The 16,766-nt window shown below is 35.8% G+C and overlaps 5 protein-coding genes across 6 annotated transcripts in view; 3 read left to right on the top strand and 2 right to left on the bottom strand.

Annotated features, from left to right (window-relative positions):
• Positions 1-1,795: 1,795 nt before the first annotated feature.
• LOC119828854 lies at positions 1,796-3,831 on the top strand. The gene is made up of 2 exons (XM_038351143.1): positions 1,796-2,136; positions 3,050-3,831. The coding sequence occupies exons 1-2, from the start codon at positions 1,941-1,943 to the stop codon at positions 3,748-3,750; spliced, it is 897 nt and encodes a 298-aa protein (XP_038207071.1). The 5' UTR covers positions 1,796-1,940; the 3' UTR covers positions 3,751-3,831.
• Positions 3,832-5,533: 1,702 nt separating this feature from the next.
• On the bottom strand, positions 5,534-10,953 carry LOC119828850 (protein hairless). Its single transcript, XM_038351140.1, has 3 exons — positions 10,355-10,953; positions 7,581-9,005; positions 5,534-6,746 (listed from the first exon to the last, which is right to left on the bottom strand). Exons 1-3 carry the CDS (start codon positions 10,527-10,529, stop codon positions 6,718-6,720), a joined length of 1,629 nt encoding a protein of 542 aa, XP_038207068.1. The 5' UTR covers positions 10,530-10,953; the 3' UTR covers positions 5,534-6,717.
• Positions 10,954-11,410: 457 nt separating this feature from the next.
• LOC119828851 (eukaryotic initiation factor 4A-III) lies at positions 11,411-13,789 on the top strand. The gene is made up of 6 exons (XM_038351141.1): positions 11,411-11,581; positions 11,687-11,838; positions 11,927-12,262; positions 12,484-12,706; positions 12,919-13,173; positions 13,418-13,789. The coding sequence occupies exons 2-6, from the start codon at positions 11,691-11,693 to the stop codon at positions 13,668-13,670; spliced, it is 1,215 nt and encodes a 404-aa protein (XP_038207069.1). The 5' UTR covers positions 11,411-11,581; positions 11,687-11,690; the 3' UTR covers positions 13,671-13,789.
• A 724-nt stretch (positions 13,790-14,513) lies between these two features.
• Positions 14,514-15,827, bottom strand: LOC119828858 (ubiquitin-conjugating enzyme E2 J1-like). The gene has a single exon (XM_038351147.1). The coding sequence runs from the start codon at positions 15,664-15,666 to the stop codon at positions 14,917-14,919; it is 750 nt and encodes a 249-aa protein (XP_038207075.1). The 5' UTR covers positions 15,667-15,827; the 3' UTR covers positions 14,514-14,916.
• Positions 15,828-16,341: 514 nt separating this feature from the next.
• LOC119828847 (splicing factor 3B subunit 2) overlaps positions 16,342-16,766 on the top strand; it is a 10,562-nt gene continuing 10,137 nt past the window's right edge. The window contains exon 1 of one of the 2 annotated variants that reach the window (XM_038351137.1): positions 16,342-16,719. In XM_038351137.1, coding sequence (XP_038207065.1) covers positions 16,503-16,719 — 217 coding nt within the window. In that variant the 5' untranslated portion in view covers positions 16,342-16,502. Of the gene's footprint in view, positions 16,759-16,766 lie in introns of both variants that reach the window. The other variant, XM_038351136.1, reaches the window with a different exon arrangement.

The following is a 16,766-nucleotide window of genomic DNA, read 5'->3' as shown; positions in this document are numbered from 1 at the left end:
CGCTGGGGGCGCTGGGGGCGCTGGGCGCGGCGGCCGGCGGCGGGGGCGCGGCGCCGCTCAAGCCCGCGCCCGCGCCCGCGCCGCCGCTGCAGCTGGTGATCCTGGACTGACGGCCGCCGCGCCCCTACACCATGGAGGCGCTGCTCGGCTGACCGCCATCCCGACGATAGTGACGCTCGACGGACTTTACGAATCGCCGCCGATTCTGTAGATAATATTTTAAACTATAATGTTCTTATGCGGTTCGATCCGGCGACGGGCGATGTATTTGATACATAAAACGATATGTAAGTCTATTTCATTCGGAGATTCATTGTAGGATAATTTACAATTTTTTTCATAAATAAAGCACAAATCGTAATTTGCATTTTTATTTAGTTTTTTTCTTACCCTCTTTTCAAGCTTATGTTAATAAAAAATAATAATTTCTCTTTATTAAATGTAAATACAACTTTATACTGAATACCTTTTACCCTACTTTTATCCTGTAATTTCTGTCGCAAGATAACATTAAATTTCCTGACAACCTGTATCAAATGCCGCCATACATACAAAAATAAACTTACAATTAAATATTTTATGTACTGACCGTGGTTCAATATTTTATGATCGTGGAAAGAATAGATACTTTTAATTACAGTATCTAGTACTTACAAATATTAAATATCTATGTATCAATTTTCAGATTCCACTTTAAACACATAAATTTAGTCCTTATAATAATATACTGAAGTGAAAAATATCTATCCGTCAATCTCAATATATTGCCTTCTTCTTATAGTCACCCTTCCCATTTCTTTCCCTCACTCCTGTCGTCAACCCTCTTCTTATACCTTGCCCCTTAAATATATCATTTATGTGCTTAGCCTATAATATAAGGCCTTTAACCAGAAACGACATATTATTAAGTCGAGTCTAAGTGTGTTTCCCGTATCTAAGGGGCAAGGTATAAGGAGAGGGTTGACGACAAGAGTGAAGGAAAGAAATGGGAAGGGTGACTATAAGAACGTTAGATAAAAAATTAAATATTTTTTTATTTTTTCTGTTCTTGCTCTATTGATACCGGCTTTTTCTGGAATATAGTGTATTTGAAATTTGTTGCTCATCAGGAGCGTACTTAAATACACTCCAAGAAACAGCTGCAGATTTGCTGGTTTCATCTTGCTGACATGATAGGGCTCATACTTAATAATTAATCATTTGGAAAAAAAATTACGTATGCAACCTTGTATATGAGATTAGATAAAACACTTAATCTGATATCTCACATTAAATAAAATTCTTAGAAAGAAGCTACGTGGTTTTTATTTTCTTATAGTATACTAGCTGAGTTATTTCTTATTTGACCACTATTAAAAATCCCGTGAAACTCTGCAAAAAAACAGAAACAATATTTTCACAACTTTTGTATTCACCACACTAGAATTAGTATTTAAAAGAATACGACTAAAGAACTTATGTACATAGAGTACTTTAAATGTATGGAACTTATGTAGGAGGACGTTTTTAATAATATTTCGTGAACTATAAATATAAAATTGAAAATATTTAACAACAAAAATTTTCTATTGAAAATTTAATGAAAGGAATTTTTGTTTCTATTACCTATATATATATCTTATATTACTTTTTTTTTTCAAGATATAAAACATTAATCTTCTATATTACTTAATATTGAAGCACTTAGTGAACGTCTGTTTTCAACGGATAACGGACTCTGTTCTTTTTACCGGATTCACGATGTAATCTTTATATTGAATACTTGAAGGTATATGTACCGGACATCGATCCGAGCAATTGTCGCTAGTAGCAATATCGTTTCCCCTCGGCGCGACGGACACCGGTCCGGCGTTAGAATGACCGGTCATTCACGCTAGTTCATCGGTGTGTGTTGACGCCGCTCGACGTATTTCCGGATTTCTTTAAATTGAGTACCGTCTATGAATGTGTTCTTAATAATGGATGATATTAACATGGACTCATTAATAAGTTTGGTTGAAAATAGGCCAGTACTGTGGGACAAAACCCAAGAGTGCTATAAAAATAGGCAGTCGAGTTTTGCCGCTTGGAGGGAAATTTGTTTTGCGTTAAATGAACGTTTTGAAACGTTGCCCGAGAAAGAAAAGAATGATTTTGGTACGTTACATTTAATTTTCACTATTTCATGCGTTTTGCCAGGATGCTCACTGGTGACATGAAACTCTGCATATTTGTTAACAATCATATTTGCTCTTACATTAACTCGTGTGATCACTATCAGTAGCATTGTCAATGTCAAAAGCTTAATTATAAAAAAACACTATGGATTGTTATATTCGTTTTGGAATATGCGTAACTATCTTTTGTAAAATTTAATGGCGTCATCATCTTCATCATCATCGCTCTTATATATTCTCCCTGATGGGAAATAGGTCTCCTATGAAGGTTAAAAAAATTAATGGTCTACCTTCCATTTCTTCATTACCAGCTGGTGCCCGCGGCTTTTAACAACTAGAAGATTTCACATTAATTAGGTTTAATTTAAATATATAAGCACTTTCAATGTCTGAGACTAAGCTACTAGAGGCTTCTTCCCGAAATTCCGCGGTGCAGCCCGACAATACGCTGATTTAACAATTATTTTGTAAATTACTTGAAGAAAATCATTTTGCAAAGTATATTTGGGGATTTTCCTTCAGAATTCAGCATATAAAGACCGGAAACTTTAGTGACGCTTGTCAACAGCAGTAGCTTGACAAACCGAACGACATGAGAAAATCAGCCGGTCAGGGTCTACTACAACTACTAATATTAAGTTAATACTTATCTTGTTGAGAAATTGTGCTTTCATTGAAAAAAAAATTAACCACTCCTCTGACTTCATAATTTTAGCGTTTGCACTTGTGTCTCGGAAGTTTGTGCTGTGGTATTTTCATATAAATTTGAGAAAGTTTCTTATTATGCATTACATCTTGTATAACACAGCTGATAAATTAAGTACCCATTCTGAAAATTAAAATAGAACACAGAAGAAACTAAAGATAAATACCCGTTATTTTTTCTTTTTTAGGTAAGGATATTATTAAAAAATGGAACAATGCAAGAGATAACTGGATGAAATATCATAAAAAAGTTATGGAATGTAAATCCGGCTCTGGTGCGAAAAGTGTACGAAAATATAAATTCTATGATCAAATGATCTTTTTGAATAAAATTATTATGCGCCGCGCATGCGAATCAAGTATTACATCGGATCAAAACCTCGCACAAGTCCAGAAGGAAGAAACTGACTCGGAGACAAATAATGAATCTAGTGCACCGGCCAATTACAATAGTACTACTAGAACAAGCACCAAAAGAAAGGCATCGGAAAGCGAAATTGATCAATTAACTTCAGTTAAATCTGTCGTAGATAAGAGTAAAAGTATGTGGTTTTTTAAAGGAATTGCTCCGATTGTAGACAAGTACAGTGACGACGATTATGTAGAATTTCAATATAAAGTAATTAAAGTTATTAGATATTTATCTCGGCGAAATCAATCGTCCATGCAGCAGCAATATATCAATAAAAATATAAATCGAGACTATACACCAACACCCGACTACAGAATACATGAATATGAGAAGACACAACCCATTCCACCCTCTATATCCAGGATGCCGCAAGAACCGACGCAGCAAGATGATTCCAAATCTTCAATAATAATTATTCCTGAATTAAGTTCCATCACATCGCCTGATTACGATTTTGATTTTTCTAAAAGTCCGTAATTTTTTAGAGTACCAAGTAGCTTTATGTACATACGCTAAGACCAAAATAGATTATTTACCTTATATGTACTAAATTTCGTTTTAATACATACTTTTAATGACATTGTTTGTTTTTCCTTTTACCTTTTGTATGAAAAATTATAGTGAAATAATTAAAAAAGATTAATGCGTGCATATAGAAGGGGGCTGCAGTACGCACCATTATATAATTCGAAATGTAACAAATAATTGAATTTCGGTCAAACGAATGGGTTTAGACAGGCGGACAGGCAGACAGGATCCTGGCATTTACGTAAACATGTTATATGGATGCGGCCCACCATAACATTTTACCTACATTCAAGTATAAACCTTCGTTAAAAACATTCATCTTATCATATTTAACAGGTGCTTGTTGTTATGTTGAGCAAAAATATCGAGCGGTTAGCCTTAAAAAACAGCACACCGTCTATTAGTCGCTGCGTAGGTACTGTATGCCAAGCGTATGTAGGATTCAGGCGCGAACATATAACTCACGTTTCGATCGCTTGTATGAAGAAACAATAATGTTAGAATTGCCTCGCAAATAATCTTTGTGGTTGCAAGAATGCAAAATTGTTCTAAACTGAGAGGCTAGGCTTAAGCCACGGCTGTTATAAGTTATATATTAAATAACTTGTGTTATATGTGTTAGTGTGTGCTTTAACAGCTCCTATATCGGATGATCCAAATTTTGGCAAACCCAACGAACTAGAAATCAATGAAATTCAGCAGCCTGCCGTTCAGCAAAGCTAGAGCTAAAAGTGGTCTAAAAAACACATTCTTTTATAAATATATCATGCATTGTAATTATAAAGGTATAATTATAGCTATATCATAATATTATAAAAGGATGTGAAGCACAAATAAAAACGCATTTAAAAAGTTATATTTATTCGAGTACATAACTACATCTTAATATAATGGATAATAACTATTCCGCATGATAAATATGTTTTAAGTGGATTTAAGACACCTGCATCGTCACGTTACACTTTTTTCAAAAAGCGCTATCACATATATTACGAGTAGAATACATAATTTGAGTAGAAAAATAATTCAGTGACACAACAGCTGCAGCGGCAAAGGAATGCTGCGTGTGAGAGAAAACTGTGTTTCTAGCTTTAAAAAGAAAACAAACAGTTTTGCTTTTTACTTCGATGGCACTATTAGCGTACTTTGATAAATTATATAACATTGTACTTTAACAAAATTATAATTTCAATTAAATTGATAGAGTCTGGTATGGATATTGTTTATTTATTTTTAATATGTAATTTTTTTAATGTAACAAAAATGAAACGATTAATTCTAAAATTGCTTTCAATTTCTGTGGAAAAAAATATTTTTTTTCTCTATCATCTTTTATTTTTATTGTCTTTTGTCTAGTCAAAAAATATTATTGCATTTTAGTTAAATATGTGATACACTTAATATTTTTCGAAAAACAAAAAAAAAAATAACTAGAATTTAAAACAATATACAAGATCAAATTTGATATTTAACGATTCGCTTTTCAAATCTTTATAAACTAATCAATAACAGACTCTATCATAGAAGCAGACAAATTCTGCGTAACAAAATGAAGAAAATAATGATATGTTGTTATAATTCACACTTACGTCGATCCATAACAACATATCGAAGTAAACAATGAATAACAAAACACAGTTGACTCTGCGGAGCACGAGTGATGTTCCCTAACTGTACTCACAGTTAAATTGAGCAGGATCTGTTACATCTAGTTTCATTTACACTAAATCAACTTTGTTGGCGGACAATGTGTTTGTTAGAGTAGGCCTCCGATTACACGACTATATTATACAATTCCATTAATAATGATAATATTACATCAGAAGTCAGTCCTTTAACGTCGTTCAACTGTTCTTATAATACAATAACCCCATAATAAATTGCAGAAAACTACTCTAGGATTTAATCTCGAAAGCTGCGACGCCGAGGGCGAGGCGCTTCTAACTAAATGACATTTCCCTCCGTCGCTTATCGCCATAAAATACTCAATACAAAAATACTGTACAAGTACAAAAATTATTATTTGAAGGTAATAAATTGTTACCGATAATCATCGTAAGCGGTTAATGCTCTTATATATTATACTCCCGCACACTCTCCAATAATAATACACCATTCACAAATTATATGTACAATGTCTTTTAATTTATATGTTACATAAACACACATCCAAATTTGATCCCAAAAACTGTAGTCTTTATCTCGTTTTATTTTCTAAATTAAATAATGAGATCGAACATAGTCATTCAATATGGAATTTATGTCGTGTAAGGACCAAAAAATATTTCGTATTATATTACTTTCATTTTCTTAGACACGAGTACAACAATCGCAGTATTTTATATAAAATGAGAAACATTCAATTTGTAATACTTTCATACATAAATAGGTTCATAATATCTTAATTTCTTTTTTTATCAAGGCACTGATCGTTAGCAATCGATAACTGTTTTGTCTCATATAGTTCGCCTCCGCTTACCCTAAAATAATAGCCAATATTAAAATACTCAACTTCCAGTACAAACGATTCGTATGAAAATACACACATGACTCTGCATACAAACACTCTATATTAAAATAGTATTCTTTCAGTATAATATGATACATAACTTTGTAAATAGATTTCCAGGCATTTATATACATCCACCGGAAAATCACGATCTATACAAAAAAATATTTTTTTTTTGCGAAAGATAATTTTATAATAGATAGCAAGTGATCCGTTAGGTGGAGGACGCGTACGCACGTATCGAGATAGGTGGGATGTCATTTTTGGACTCAAACAGACGCCAATATATAAAGCGAGACAATGAATGGAATGTTTTTGAGGAAAATTCGTGTCACTGCTACGAGCATTTATTCTCGCACTCCATTGGTTCCGTGCCGCGTGACAGACTCGCGCCAGCGCCGTCTACTTCAGTGCTTCGACAGGTTCAATGGCAAATCTGAAATTAATATTATAAAAATAAAAGTATTTATCAACTGATTTTTTATGAGACCATGAAAGGAAAAAAAAATTTGCTATTGCTACTTAAAATTCTTTAATTCTTTTAACGGCAGTTTTCGTTTCAACCCTTGTGGAAACCATTCAATATTCACGATCTCAAAAAGCATTATGTTTGTTTTGTTTATCTACAATGTATTGACGGTCCGTAGTCCGCTGAAGAAATGGAACGTCTACAAGAACGAAAAGGTAATATTTACTTGATCTATTAAATAATGCAACAGTCGTACAAGTAGATGACGAAATGCCACCAAAAATGGTATGACCATTCTTACTTGTTCTATTGAACACAGAATTAAGATGTACCGATGTAATAAAAATATGTACTTACATATATACAGTACATACGACTTAATAAAAAGTGCGTACTAGTAATAAAATGACATTAAATGCATCACAATTGTTGACCTTTAACTCTTTTACATAAATATTTTTTATATTCGAGTGGGCATCAACTGGTGATATGCCTGATGGGAAGCAATCACCACTGCCTATGAACGCATTTGTTACGGCACTCTTCTACATATTTTGTTGCCCGCTTTTCAGGGGTAAGTGTTATAGAAGAGTTTACGACGGGATAAAGTCAAATAAGAATTTACAGTTATACACACTGTGCTTTTGTTGCCGTTTATGATGATATACATCTTACCAACAAACAAATTATAATCTGTCCTGCTGTTAATATCTTAAAAATTATCAAAGTAACAGGAAGAGGGCTGGAGTCGCTCATGATGCGGCATGTTATATAACTAGAGAGCAGGGCAGAGCAGGTCACCTGAAGTGGGTTCGTCCTTGGGCAGGTGGTCGGAGAGCAGCGGGTGCGCGAGCGGCGGCCAGGCGCCGGGCGGCACGCCGGGCGCCATCGCGTAGTGCATCCACAGCGGCGCCGGCGGCCGGTACAGCGCCGGGTACGCGTACCCGTACACGTACTGCGGCGGCCACTCGTCGCGCGCCGGCGAGCCGCGGTAGGGCGCCGCGCGCGCCCCGCCGTAGGGCGACGCGCCGCCCGCGCCTCCCCCGCCGTACGAGCGGAACGGGCCCGCGCCCTGCGGCGGCGTGGGCGAGTCGCGCGCCGCGCCGCGCCCCGGCGAGCCCAGCGCGAGCCCGTACCGGTACCGATACCCGTCCGGCGACGGGCTCAGGTCGGGCGAGTTTATGCTTGACGGCGACTCTGTTTTCAGCGATGGAGGATACGAGTGCGGCGACCGCTTGGCCTCGGGCGACCTCCGGGTCGCGGTCTCGTCGGGCATACTCAGCAACGAGTGTATGCTGTAGCTGCTGACGTTCTTCGATACGGCGGTATCCTTCTTGGGCCCGGCCCCGTTCTGCGGCCGCGTCGGTGCCTCAGCAGGCGGCCGGTGCGGCGTGTGGCTGGGCCCCGGCGAAGGCGGGTAGGACGCGGTGCTCAACGTGGGCACCGTTTTCGCCCGTCTTTTGGTCGCCTGATCTTCAAGACTCACCCGCTCCATCTCTCTCAAGATTCGCTTTCTGGGTGAGACCATCATGTGCTCCTGTCGACAATTCGCAAGTTTCGCGTTCACGAGAACTGGGAGCGATGCTATTTTCTCTCTCAGTTTGTCGACAATTCTAGTCAATTCCTTTCGTTTCGTGGTCGGTTTAGTTTTTTTGTAAACTCTTAACTTATGATACTGATATGGTTTCTTGAGTTTCATATGATAATATTTCTCTCGATCTGAATCCGTCCATCGGTCGTTGTCAGATTTCGTTTTCGTGTCGATCGGGCCGTCGACAACGTCTTCCCCTTTGCAGGATTTATCTTCGGGGGAGGCGACGTCACCGTTCCTTTTGGCGTCGCAAAGGCCGTTGGCAAGGGGCTTGCGCATCGTGCCGTTGGGGACGGCGTCGAGGTGGCTCAAGTCCGTTGGCCGCCGGCGCTTGACGCGGCTCACGGCGCGTATTTGTGCGGAGTGCAGGGTGGAGGGCCTGCAGTAGTACATGGCTAGCTCTTTGGATAGGTTGCGTCGCGGGCTGGGCTGCTTCCAGCAGTGGTCGCGGTGCGAGGTGCAGGGCGAGGAGTGCAGCGAGGAGTTGTCGTCGGACAGCGACAGCGAGGCACAGGGCGCGGGCGCGTGCGGGGGCGTGGGCGGCGCGGCGGCCGGCGGCCAGAATGTCTTCCGCGGCACCGACACCCAGCCCGCGCGCTCGCTGCCGCGCACCAACTCCAGTATAAACTTTCCATCTGTAAAAAAATTATTGACATTATCTATAAATACATTATTTTATAGAGTTTTAATGATTAAAGATATGGATCATATTTTCTGCTATACTGATTCATTGGAAAACATGCTTATACATTTATACAAATTGTTAAATAAATCTCTATCTATAGCTCATTCTGTAAAGGCTTATAAAACTGTAAATATTTATTTAAACAACAAAAAACCATGAAACAATGTTGAAGTCAGAGAATTCAGGCCATAATATAAATAAATTTAATAAGATAAACTCTGGTTTATTAATATGATTTTAAACAGTCCTAAGAGAAATAACAACCAGTTTTCTGATCTGTAAAAACAGAAAACGAACTAAAACCAAAAAAAGGTTGATTTCAAGTATAGAAATAACAAATTAAACTTACAAGTAATCTGATTATACCGAAATACATATTACTATAATTTATATTGATAAGGTAAAAAAAAGGATATCAATCATTCGTTTTTTTTTATATACTTAAACACACAGGACTTTGTCTCACTTTATGCACTTGTTAGTAATTAAATATTTGTCGGAATGCTCATACACTCAAACATAGATATCTTTCGTTTAAACATGATAAGTGACACTTGCCCCTAATGTTTGTTTATATTTTAATAAGAATGTGCTTACTTGTACATATTCAAGCACCAAGATGATCATATCACTCTCTATTCAAATTGGCAAATATTATATTACATAATCTGATTTGAAGTCATACAACATAATATGGTAATGAGAATAACTATTGTGAATTACATTATTGCTTACATGACAAAGAATTAATTAATTTTAAAGCATGTAGCACAAATTTCATAAATATAAATCTTATATCTCACTGAATTATATTTTGCTAATTAGAAAAAAAGAGGTCTAAGAATGTATTCGTTTTATAAACTTTAATCTTATATGTGGTAGTAATGATTTTGAAGAGTGTTTTTGTATAAATATTATAAGCCTGTTTGTTCCGCTAGGATGACTCTGGCTCCTTACAAAACACAACAATAGTACAGAAGCTGTGCAGACAATTGGCAACTGCTCAGTCAAATGTGGCTATGGTTATCAGAGCATGAATGACTTTCTAGCATTTCTAATATATGACACTTTTAAGTTTTGAAAACATACAAACCTTTCATTTCTGTTCTAATACATAAGATAAATTTGTATATTCCAATGAAAAAATATCATTATTATGAACATGAGACTATTAACTAAAAGGTATATTATGGTACAGTTATGTATAAATGAACAGCTGTGATTTTAAAGAAATGGAATTCAATTCAGGATTTCTTTGGAATCTAGCACGTATATTCACGTCACAATGACAGCACTAACCTTTGAAAAACTTGAGCCTGCCACCCGACGCTGCGGGAGCTGAAATTTGCACAGGAGGATCGTCATTGACACCTTTACTGCTGCTGTTACCATTCACACCATGTCTTCTGTCTACTTCTTCTGTCATTTTGGTACATGTTGTCAGAGTTGTGTTTGTTCCTTCCTGTATATGCATTTCATTTCTGCTCGCCTAATCAAAACACGAGCTATAGTTAAGTCCTAAAATTCTCGCCATGTCGCACCAAACAGTAATTGCAACTCAACACATAGCACTCGTTGATTCGCATCAACTTTCAATATTTCCGTCCGAGTCCTCATCCTATTAGGGCCACCTGCGGGAAGCTCGCCCGACACTCTCGTAAACACATTACCGACACGGTGACTTCTAAATTTTACAATTATTTCATGAACCTAGTTTTCGATGGCACATAAACAATTTTATCACTTCCTAAATTACTAATAAACAAATTCCCAACGTCGGAATCCCGATTAAGATCGGGCTCACGACACAACTTGATAAAAAGCTGTTCGTTTTTCAGTACATAGTTCATTCACACCCAGCATCCATTTTGATTCGTTCAAAATCCGAATAAAATCGTTCAATTTGGCCACAATAAACTTGAATTCCGATTGCGTTGTTAAGTACGTTCAGTAACTTTTCGTTGTACAGTTTATGAACGCAGATAAAATTAATAAATACATATTTTTTATTTAAGAAAGCATAATGCATATTATTAAGGATAATTAAAGAAAATGTAAATATTATTAAATCAAGTGGATTTTATTATTTATTGCATGATAGAAAAGGAGTAACGTAATAGGAGTACATATGCACTATATTCTCCGTTATCGATGAGCAAGGTAACAGCTGTTTCTTGGACCTTATATTTTCATATGTACATAAATATGAAGAAAATTAAATTAAAAGATTTTAGAAATATAATAATTTGAACAACGGTGCGGTTTGGTTTTTTAGGTATGATCTCCTTCTTTTCTAATATGATCTGCGTTTTTTGTTGTCTATGAACTTCATGCCGCCATATTGTATTAATATAATCTATTTACCATAGATAAAGTAACACGCATTGTACGGAGATTGTAGTTTTGCTGTGGTTTTGCATATTTTTCATGGAAATAACAATAAAGTTAAAGAAAGAGCAATAAATACGAAGAAAATCTTTGTAAACGTGTTTTGTACTGACTGTAAACATTTAATTATATAAAAAGGTAGGTAATAAGCCCTTTTATTAACGATTGTTTTTCGTGACATGGATTCAATAACCGAAACTGAAAGTGTAGAAATCTGTAATTAACATTTTTTTTTATACTCAGAGCGATGACGTCGTCCGAGGTATCGTTTAATCGAAAAATAATAGAAGATTTGTCCAATGTTGAATTTGATACCAGCGAGGATGTGGAAGTCATACCAACTTTCGACTCAATGGGATTGCGTGATGAATTGCTGCGAGGAATATACACATACGGTACTGAACTTGTTTCTTAGGTATTTAATTTTTTTTTTCCGCTCATAATAATACTGTCATAAAACAATTTACGTCTTTATTCCTTCAGGATTTGAAAAGCCGTCAGCTATCCAACAGAGAAGCATTCTGCCAATCGTTAAAGGACGCGATGTGATTGCTCAAGCACAATCTGGTACTGGTAAAACAGCAACATTCTCTATCTCCATACTGCAATCATTGGACACCACACTACGTGAAACTCAAGTATTAGTGCTATCGCCCACTAGGGAGTTAGCGACGCAGATCCAAAAAGTAATACTAGCTTTGGGCGATTTCATGAATGTCCAGTGTCATGCTTGTATTGGAGGAACTAACTTGGGTGAAGATATCAGGAAGTTGGATTATGGCCAACATGTTGTATCTGGAACTCCAGGCAGAGTATTTGGTAAGGTGTTTTTTTTTATCTAAATAATTGCAATGCACATATTCGGTATATGATGTTATTAATTATCTATAGAGAAGTAACAATACAAAGAATAACTTGTATATTTTTTCATACATCTATATTAGACCTGTTTTTAAAGTATATGTTAAAAGGAATCATCATCAAGCAAAGGTTCAAATCAAAAAGTCACAGCCTACAGCAATTAATTCTTACTTTCACAGATATGATCAGGAGACGTGTACTTCGTACAAGATCAATTAAGATGCTAGTACTTGATGAAGCTGATGAAATGCTGAACAAAGGTTTCAAAGAACAAATCTATGATGTCTACCGTTACTTGCCACCAGCAACCCAAGTGGTGCTCATTTCGGCTACATTGCCCCATGAGATACTTGAAATGACTTCAAAGTTTATGACTGACCCCATAAGAATTTTGGTTAAACGGTTGGTATAAAATTATAATAGATGATACAATTTTCTGTTAGCAGTATAAAAAGATTTATTATTTTGTTAACATGCAAAACTTTTTTCATTTGATTTTTTTTTTTATGTGAAATGTAACTTTTTAATAGGATTTTAGTAATCTATAGTAGCTTTTCATCACATCTTAAGTTTGTTTACAATTTATTTTTAACACAACATGTGTTCCCTTACAGTGATGAATTGACACTTGAGGGTATCAAGCAATTTTTCGTGGCAGTTGAACGGGAAGAATGGAAGTTTGACACTCTTTGTGACCTTTATGACACATTGACCATTACTCAGGCAGTGATATTCTGTAACACAAAGAGGAAGGTAGACTGGTTGACACAGAAGATGCAGGAAGCTAACTTTACAGTCAGCTCTATGCATGGTGATATGCCACAGAAGGAAAGAGACAACATTATGAAAGAGTTCCGATCTGGTCAAAGGTGTGTATAAGGATCAAATTCTGTATTACAAATATTTCTTGAGTACTTATGCTAGAATGTTATTGTATTATTTATTTATTTATTTATTTATTTAAAAAAATAAATTCTAAACATTCAGAACATTAAAAAAATTGTAATGTATTCTTTAAAAAATACATATTTATTATCATCTAGTGAAATCTAAATATTCCAATATTGAAATTATGATCATAAAAATATATAATCTATTTTTCTATTATTTCAGCCGTGTTCTAATAACAACAGATGTCTGGGCTAGAGGTATTGATGTACAGCAAGTATCATTAGTCATTAATTATGACTTACCCAACAACCGTGAGCTGTACATCCACAGAATAGGCAGATCTGGTCGTTTTGGACGTAAAGGTGTTGCCATCAACTTTGTAAAATCAGATGATATTAGGATTTTGAGAGATATAGAACAGTACTATTCTACACAGATTGATGAAATGCCGATGAATGTTGCAGATTTATTCTAGTGTAATTTTTAGTTTGATCTGTTTTGTGGCTAGTGTTTTTCATACATTACATTATATGACTTAAGTATTTACGCTAACTCTTAGATGTATGTCTATAATATTAAACTTTACTTCATAATTTTATTTTGTTTTATTATAAATGATAGACCATTTCCAACATATAAATTTATTGTAACTTACCAAGTAAAGAAAAATCTTGTCATTCCTAACATATCATTTTTTATCAAAAGTGTATATTGATAAATTAAATACTGCAGCATCTCCAATGCTTTGATTCAAGTAAAATATGAAATGATTACATATAGTCCGCATAATATATTTATGAAATAGTAAGACTTAATCTAACAAAGACTGATCAGTTTTTAAACTGAAAATATCTGATTTTTGTAACCATGTTTAAATTACAATTTCCAAAAAATAAATTTCCATTGAATTTATTTTGCTTCAATAGAGTAAGGTATCCATATTATGGCAGTGTGAGTCATTAGTAATCTTATTGGTTCTCAAGGAGAGGTGCTATTCTAAGCAAGTGTCTCAGTGGCAAACTGATGATGAAATAAAAAAAGGTTTAATTATGGATTAAGAAATATTTGGAATGTCAATTTCTACATTCAATATATCTGGGTCTTATTGATCTATAAATACTTGTACACTATATAATACAAAAACAACTATGTTACATTATAATTCAATATAATTTTACATAAAATATATATACTAACAATCACAAAAAAATCACAATGTAAAGTGATGTTTAATAACAATAAACCTAGTTAATTTATACATTTTGACAGTCAAAATCTCATAAAAGTAAATATAGACTATTATGTACTACAGGTACATAATAGTCTATATTAGTATGAACTATCAAAAAAAAGCTTTCTTGATTTAATTATTCTGGGACTGTTGAAATCTGATACTTGATAAGTAAACATCAAGGTTTACATGTATCCACTCATCACAGTACTACATAATTTTTTTAATAGCGAGTAATATTTATACAGCATAATTTAACTGCAAAAGGACACCAAAGAAGAATTCTTATTAGAAATACTAATATTCAAAATCACAATTTTACATACACTAATAAAATAATTTTTCCAAAGCAAATGATTATTTTTAAGACATTACAGATTTTAATATTATTCTAATGCTTAAGATTTGATATTATTTGTAAAATGTAGAGTAAATGTGATATTTTTATAGTACAACTTAGGCCTAAGGATACATTTTTTACATAGGCTACTTATAATTCAGTATCAACAGATGAATATGCATTCCAGCGCCTGTATATGAATATAGCAACTGCTCCTACCAACAATGCAACAATTATTTCTAACATTTGGTCTAAAAATGTGGTGCTAGCGTCAACAGATTCCAATACTTGTGGTTCAGGTTCATAGGCTGGTTCCTCAGGGGGTTTAGCAGCCTGTTCCTCTTCCCCTTTAAATGCGATTTGATTAAGTACAGATTGCTCCTCCTCGGTTATTGGCTTAGCAGCATTTGAGGACAGCAGAGGTGCAATTTCACCACACTGTGGGCATACCCAACTTACAGATTTTTTAGCGAGACTTTTACGCTCAGCCGGTGTGTAATCCAATGCTCCAATTGTTCCCTCGGCAGGAGTTGGCATAAATGCAATCAGAGCCAACAAAGCTGTTCTTATAGACCATGAAGGTTGCCACGTTTCCGGATGGTGTCCAGATATTGACAAGCATATTTTCTTATTCACCTCGAATCTTCCATTGGGTGTTAAAAGTATAATGTGAGGTGGGTGCATAGGATATTCTTTAGGCAACAATATCCTTCCATGATATATCCCACCTTCAAAGTCGGTTCCTGGAGGACCTCTTACTGTAAAATGCCATTCAAATAGATTATCCTCCAGGGGTCTAGCACAATATTCTTCTGTCGCTTCTGCTAGTTCTAATGCCTCCCGCATTAATCTTTTAACACCTGGGCATTTCGTGTTATATTTATCACTCATATCGGCCATTTTTAAAATGATCTTTTTAGGCAATCAGTGTAATTATGCTAATAAAAACTTCAACTAAAACTGATTAATTTAACTAAGCTAATTATGTTTATTTCACAATCTTGGTGATAATTTATGTGTGACGACTGTTCATTTCACAAAGTAAAAAAAAACCAATCACAAACGCACAGATGTTTATGTTACGAAACAGAAAATAAAGATAAAAGATAGAATCACAGTGTTGCCTTTTTTTGTAACTAATTCTTAATCTGTGCTCCAGAGAATCGATCTAAACATTTTGCTTTATAAACTACCTACCTAACCGGCACCTTATAGACCTTGATGCTAGTTATTTGCAAAATTTAAAATAATAATGTTACTAGCATTGCCTTAAGCGGAATGTCCGCTGGCTATACAATTTCTCGCAAAAGTGAATCGGTAACTATTCCACTAAATGTCCTTTTTTTCTATACAAGTTAATTGCAGTTTGCAGAAATAACTTATTGTAGAACCGTTTGGTACAAATTTCATATAAATTATATAAGAGAGTAGTACTGCGTAGCAGTAGGTACACCGAGTAACTCAAAAAGTAGCATAATACTAGAGGTGGTAACTAGTTCTTAATCTGTTGGGGGCGTATATACGGGCACAGCACTTACTAGTTCTCAATCTGTGCACAGCACTGACATGAGTCAATGTCAAACTTACCGTGTTCTGTTTGACGTTTTTGCAGCAAGCAAGCGAACGCGCTTATATTGCTTGTTGTGAAATTTTGATATATATACTTATACGTACGTATTTGTTACTGTAAAGATATGACATATTAGTTTTAATAGAAGCTGAATACAACTTGTAAAATGGACGGACCGCCCGGCACGGGAAACACTAATAAAGGTGGATCGATGGGTCCGCCAAACATACCAAACTTTCCTCCAATGCCGCCACCGCCGGGTGCAATAGGCAATAGTAGCATGCCCCCACCACCTGTCGGCCCACCTGGCAGTATACCACCAGTGACTTCTTCAGGTCCACCTATGCCTCCACCCGGAATAGGGCCACCACCCGGTATGATTGGTATGGGTCCTCCACCACCAGGGATGGGGCCTCCACCAGGCATGGGA

Source organism: Zerene cesonia, chromosome 8 (assembly GCF_012273895.1).
Source record: "Zerene cesonia ecotype Mississippi chromosome 8, Zerene_cesonia_1.1, whole genome shotgun sequence".
Taxonomy (NCBI): Eukaryota; Metazoa; Arthropoda; class Insecta; order Lepidoptera; family Pieridae; genus Zerene; species Zerene cesonia.
This window is presented reverse-complemented; position numbering and strand designations above follow the sequence as displayed.